General features: G+C 36.7%; 1 protein-coding gene across 1 annotated transcript in view; it reads left to right on the top strand.

The window, feature by feature from the left end:
- LOC104531843 (coiled-coil domain-containing protein 112) overlaps nt 1-5,916 on the top strand; it is a gene marked incomplete at its 3' end in the record, with an annotated part of 9,505 nt that extends 3,589 nt beyond the window's left edge. Inside the window, 7 exon segments of the mRNA XM_029087189.1 lie at nt 691-780; nt 2,103-2,178; nt 2,775-3,165; nt 3,970-4,380; nt 5,081-5,176; nt 5,797-5,844; nt 5,846-5,916. Of these exon segments, the coding sequence (XP_028943022.1) occupies nt 691-780; nt 2,103-2,178; nt 2,775-3,165; nt 3,970-4,380; nt 5,081-5,176; nt 5,797-5,844; nt 5,846-5,916 (1,183 nt within the window).
- Nucleotides 5,917-6,002: the final 86 nt, after the last annotated feature.

Genomic DNA, 6,002 nt, shown 5'->3' with positions numbered 1-6,002 from the left:
AGGGTCATGTCTTAGCTACGTTTTGTTATATTTAGGTCTTGGACTCTGTTATCCCTTCCTTGAACCAAGTATTTTAGGATAGAAGATAGAGTCCTCAGACTCCTTAGTACCTTGGTTGTATCCAGTACTTCATCCTCATCAGTATTTACGTACTCATGAGAAGCCAAGTGGTAACAAACCAAATAAGTGCATGCATGCTTGGAGTACGTGAAAACACTGGTTCTACTCTAGTAGTACATTCACACATGCCTTCCAAGTTTATTTCCTCTTCGGTGCTGAGCGTTCTGAGGCCTAGGTCTGAGTCTCCCTCAAAATTCTAGAGGAGGTGTCATCTGCATAGGCAATATTCTCCAAACTCTGGGTACCTGGTAAAAGGTTTGGGAAAAAAACAAAACAAAACCTGATTTAATCTAGATATGACTATGCTGTTGACTCCTGTAGAAATAGCTACTAATTTAAAAATCTTTTGATGCTGTGTGGAGATGCATGGCTGTGCAGTCAGCTACATGCAGTTAAAGTCACGTTAAAATGCTTACTATTATGGCAGTTTCTTATGATCAAACAGAATTTGTGTCCTTGCTTAGATGAAATCCCCAGTTTATTTTGGACACTTCATTGCTCTTGTTCTTGTGTTGAATTTAATACACAAAGAAACTGTTAGAACTATCACCACCTTATTTTGTTTAACAGAAACTAAAATCCTGCAGCAGCTATCAGAAATACAAAATAATGTGAAGAAACTTCAGCGACAATTAAAAGATGTGAAGCCTACACCAGAATGTAAGTAGTGATGGCAGATTTAAAAACATTTCTCTCTACAGACAGGTTTCTTGCATAGTTGGGCTTGTCATTCTTCTGCAGACTTGGGATACTCCTTCTCCAGTCTGTCTCCTTTTCCAGGAATCTAGAAAAGGAAGAATGCAGAAATATAAGAAATGGTGAAAGATTGTGTAGTTCTGTGTGGAAAAAGAGAAACTTACTCTGCTGTAGAAGTGGTGTAGGTTTGTTTCTTCAGGCTGTTAAAGCCAGGTATTTTCTATATGCAACTCTTTGCCTTATGTAGAATAAAGTTAGTATTCTAGTGTCATTTAGATATAGCTCCTTTTCATCTGGTCACAGAGTATGGTCTACAGGGCACTCATTTCTGGCTGTCCACATGGCTTTAAGTGTAAGTTGGAATATTCTGTGTAAAATGCTGAAACAACTCATTCAGTTTGGATGTTTTGAAACTTTTGGGAAATAGGCACTGAAAGAACCATTCTCCTGTGATACTCTGCAACCTCATGTGGACCTTAGGTTCAAGCCGTCCTACTAGCTGAGAGCTTTCTGATGCTAAATAAAATGCATCTCATTTCATTCATTCAGTGTCTATTCTATAAAAAATGCATTATCTCCTTAAGCTCTCGGTATCAGCAAAGATACCAAGAACTAACAAGGCATGAAAGCTGAACTAAGACTTTTAGATGAAAAAAATGTACTAATGTAGTTTATTATTTTTTAAAGCCAGGTTAGTTAAACAGTGTGTTGCATATGTGTCCATAGAGATGTTGTGCTGGTTTAAATCAGATTCTACAACTTCTTTTCTACCATTGCAAAATAGGTCTAGACAGCTGTCTTAAACCTTATTTCTCTGTATCAGGACTACAGCATGCTGACAGTACAGGATAAAGTCTTACTTTGCTGTTTCTTTGTCAGCTTCATAAAAGTAGTGGCCTGTAGGATAAATAGGATTGCTACAGCCTTGTATAAACCAAAGATTTGAGTGTGCTTCTTAAGTCACTAACTTAACTCACTAATTGTTATAAAAAACAAAAGTGGAAACTCTTTAGGATAAGTCTCTCTTATTCTGTGAATCATTTGAAGGTTACTCAGGAGACTTGTTTAATGGAAATAAACATCTATACTGATATTTACATCCAGTTAGCTAAAGCACTGCAAAATCACACCTTTTGAATAAATGAGTCTGTATTTTATGGCTGTTTGAGATAGAAATGCATGCTTATTTGTACAGTGAAATAAGTGTTCCAGAAGTCAATGCAAGTACTTACATTTCTGAATAACTGTTCTTAAGTGATACTCTGTTTTCTTCTTTTCCTTTTTAGTTGTTGACAAGCTCAAGGAATTGATGGAAGAAGTTGAAAATGCAATCAATGCTTTTAAAGAGGAACAGAGGCAAATGTATGTTTATACATCCATCCTTCAGCTACAAGAAAAAGTGCTTTCATAAGACACTGTGAAAACTTTGCATTAATCAAGTAAACTATTATTTTTATTCACTCTTTTGGTAGTGATTCCTGTGGTAAGTAAATCAGAACTCAAGTTATCAACATTAGAGTCTTGATAAACAGCCTTTTGGAGAGTCTGTTCATACAGCTATTGCAGTGATCCAATGAAACAATCGTTTTTCCTCTGAAAAGGTTTTTCAGAGAAAGGCTGCAGAAGATAGTGGATTATGGGGGGTTTTGTTGTTGCTGTTGTTTTGGTTTTTTTAAGTGGGTGGTTTTTTTTTTCCTTTCTCTCTACTGATGTCAGGAGGGGATTGAGTTAGCTGAGTACCATAAATGTGTGCTTTCACTACAACGGTAACCTAATTCTGATTGTGTAGTGCTTTTATTACGGGCTCATTACAACTGTGCTGTCATCTGTGTTACCATTTAGTTCTTAATCTTTGAAGAATAGCTTTTGTGTGGCATTGAACAATTCCAAAATTCACTTTCAGAGAATGAACAATGAATACTGGATTTCTTTCATACATTTCAGTGTTCTCTTTTCAGATATGAACAGCTTTTGAAGGAGGAAAAAACTGCCATTAATGAGCTTAGTGTCTTTGAGAGAAAAGTGGAACTGTGGGCATTAGACAGCTCAACAACAGAAAGAGTTTTGAAATTCCCATTAGCCAGGGTCTCAGTTGATAAAAAACTGGAAAATAATCTACCTAAAGAAGTAGTAGAGTTTGAAAGATTTCTTCAGCAAAGAGGAGGGCGGCAAGGAGGCTGGGATGACTATGATCATCAAAATTTTCTGAAAGTATGGACAAAACACAAAGGAAGGCTGTCTTATGTGGATGAGGCCCTCAAGTATCTCTGTGGAAGAACAAAAGAAGATATTGAACAGCATGGCAAATGGTATCAAGAATTTCTGATTTTACATGAAAGAAAGAAAGAGGTAAAGTGACCCTCTAGGGCTTTTGTAGCTTTAAGAAAAAGTGGTTATTTTAAAAATGCGAGCATTTGTTATTTTTGTAATTGCCTCTCTGGTGGTAGAGCTATGTGGATTTCTGTTATAGTTCATGGTATATAATTGAACTCTAAAATTCTCAACTTGCCAAAAATATTTGTCTTTAAAGAATTACCAATAAGCCTAGACCTAACAACACACTGAAGTGGGCTGTGTGTTGCCAAAGTATATTATAACTGCTTTTGACGGCAGTGGTCCAGCAAGTTAGATGCCAGTCCAGAGTGGTAAATGATCCTATCTGAAATTGCACTTCTTGATATATCTATCCCTAAGAATGTCTGTCCCACCATATAGGCAATATACCTCTGCTATACTAACATAGACAATTATGATTCCTTCCAGAACTATCCATCTGAGTACTAATAGATACACTGAATTATAAAATAGTAGGTGGAATTGTTGATTTGAAGAAAAAATTTAAGACCTGAAATGTGTTTGCATGAAAAAAAGCATATTGCACCAACATTTTTAACTAGCCAAAGTTAATATGAAGGCCGTAACTTTAGCAGGCACATGTTAAACCTGCCTGTGTGATCCATAAAATAGAAAAAAATAATTGTGAGAAAGCAGACATAGATGCTTCTTTGCCTTGAGTTTTTTTCTTTAGTAGGCTTTTAATTCCTATCTGCAATTTGTATCCTTGGGCATATGTTTTCATCAGAATGGATCAACAGGAATCTGTAAAATTTGCATCAAACCACTTTTTTTTTTTTTCCTGATGTTCTCTTGCAGTCAATTAAGAAGTGGAAAGAAAAACAGCAGCAGGAAAAAGAACGAAACCTGAAGGAGAAAGAGAAATCAGAAAAAATGCTCAAGGAAGAATGGCTACAGTGCGAAGAAGCAAAGAAGCAAAAAGCAGAAGAAAGAAAAAGACAACAAGCAGCAATTGAAGCATGGAAGAAGCAGAAAGCAACAGCATTTGCAATGGAACAAGCATCACAACTAAAACTAGAAGAAAAGGAGAAAAAGCAACTAAAAGAACCCCAGCGCCAATGCCACACGAAGTTACTGTTGGCAAGGTATACCTTGCAGAAGAAAGAGAAGGAGGAACTTGAAAAGCCTGAAAAGGAGAAGAGAGAGGAAGCAGAAAAGGAGGAAAGAAAGAGAATTGCTGCAGAAGAAATTACTAAGTTTCAAAAGCATGTGCGTAATTACATCTCCATTTATGCATGTTGTTGTTTTAAGTTCACCTACTTCCTCCTACAGTGTACTTGTTAACACTTTTTAAAATCCAAGTTTCATTCATTTAAATTATTTTTGATTCACTATGGATAACAGCATCTGTTACATACAAGAAACAGTATGAAACTTTATTTTAGACAAAGATGTTCCTTTTCCTCAATATCAAAGTTCTACAGGATTATTCAAACCTATATTTATTTTTACATATAGAAGTTGTTTTTTTTTACTTCAATGTGAAAGTGTTTGGGAAAACCAGCTTGGGCTGCGTTGCTTTCCATGCTGTAGAAAATGTCAGAAGACCTGAGTGTTGTATGCAGATATGAAATAAAAAAATGTTTGAAGATCCTGCAGGTTTCAGTAGCTATAAGGTCAAGTTAAATCCCGTATCAATGTAAATGTGATCACTGGAGAACCGATATTATTGTCAGCATTCACACATTTTATTTTTGTAAACAGAGATTAAACTATTGCAGTCCCTCTTTTTTTTTTTTCACCCAAAACTGTGTGACTGTAATTTGTTTTCTTGGGACAAACTCTACTATGACTAAATAATTTCAGAACAAAAAAAAAAAAACCCTGTGAAAAGGCTGCATATTTACTTTCATTCAACTTGTTTTACTTCCAAATAAAAGTTTGCTTTTCCATTCGTTATATGTTTCAGGATTTACATAAATTGGAGCCCAGGATTGTAGGAAAACAAGCTAATGATGTAGAGAAACGAGAAAAAGAAAAAAAGTTGGCAAAGTTAAGAGAGAAGGTAACTTTTTGGTTTTTAATCTGAGCTGGGTGCAGCTTGGTTGTTTAAACAACTTGTTATCTCATTGATATAAAATGCAGTTCTCTGTAGTTTGGTAAATAGCTGATAAAGGAGAAAAAAAAAAAAAAGTCATGCTTGTTATCAGGAGACAAAAATGCAGCAAGCAGAGTTGTTCTTGTGTTTTAAAAAAAGAAAAAAAGCAAGATAAATTATTCATCTCCTGGTAATATTTATTCTGGGTAAAGCCTATAGCTCATACAAATGAGATGCAGTATGAGTGGCGGGTGTTTTGTGTTGTTTTTTTTTTTTTATTTTAACATTATTTTGTATCATTAGTTAAGTAGGCTGGCTTCCAGAAGAGTTTCAGGAATGTTGTCTGGGTTTTTAGAGTTTAACCTCTTAAATTTCTGAAATTTAATGAAAGCAAGCAGTTGTTGGCCGCCTTACTGATTTAATATTTCTGCCGTTTCCTGTGATAGCGTGGATGGAAGTGTCTGGCGAGCCGGCTGTGTTCAGTTTACTGTGCACCCGCTGGCATGATGAAGAGCTGATGAGTGTATGTAACTCATCATGCCATCAAGGGAAATGACCGATTTATTTGTTTCTTTGTTTCCCCTCAGGTCAAGACTCCGGTAACCAGCGACCGGTCCAGGCTGTACAGACCTACCCCAGGGCAGGGAGGAACGGACGGAAGAGATGGCACCAGCGCCTGCAGAGCCCCTTCTGTGTGTCCCCCCTAGGCAAGGAGGAACGCAGCCGTGCTGAGGGGAAATCGCAGCGTGTGAGTTCTCTGCACCTTCTGCCGCGTGTTTAGAGCTGTCCCCGT

Source organism: Antrostomus carolinensis, unplaced genomic scaffold (assembly GCF_000700745.2).
Source record: "Antrostomus carolinensis isolate BGI_N321 unplaced genomic scaffold, ASM70074v2 scaffold9121, whole genome shotgun sequence".
In the NCBI taxonomy this organism is placed as follows: domain Eukaryota; kingdom Metazoa; phylum Chordata; class Aves; order Caprimulgiformes; family Caprimulgidae; genus Antrostomus; species Antrostomus carolinensis.
This window is presented reverse-complemented; position numbering and strand designations above follow the sequence as displayed.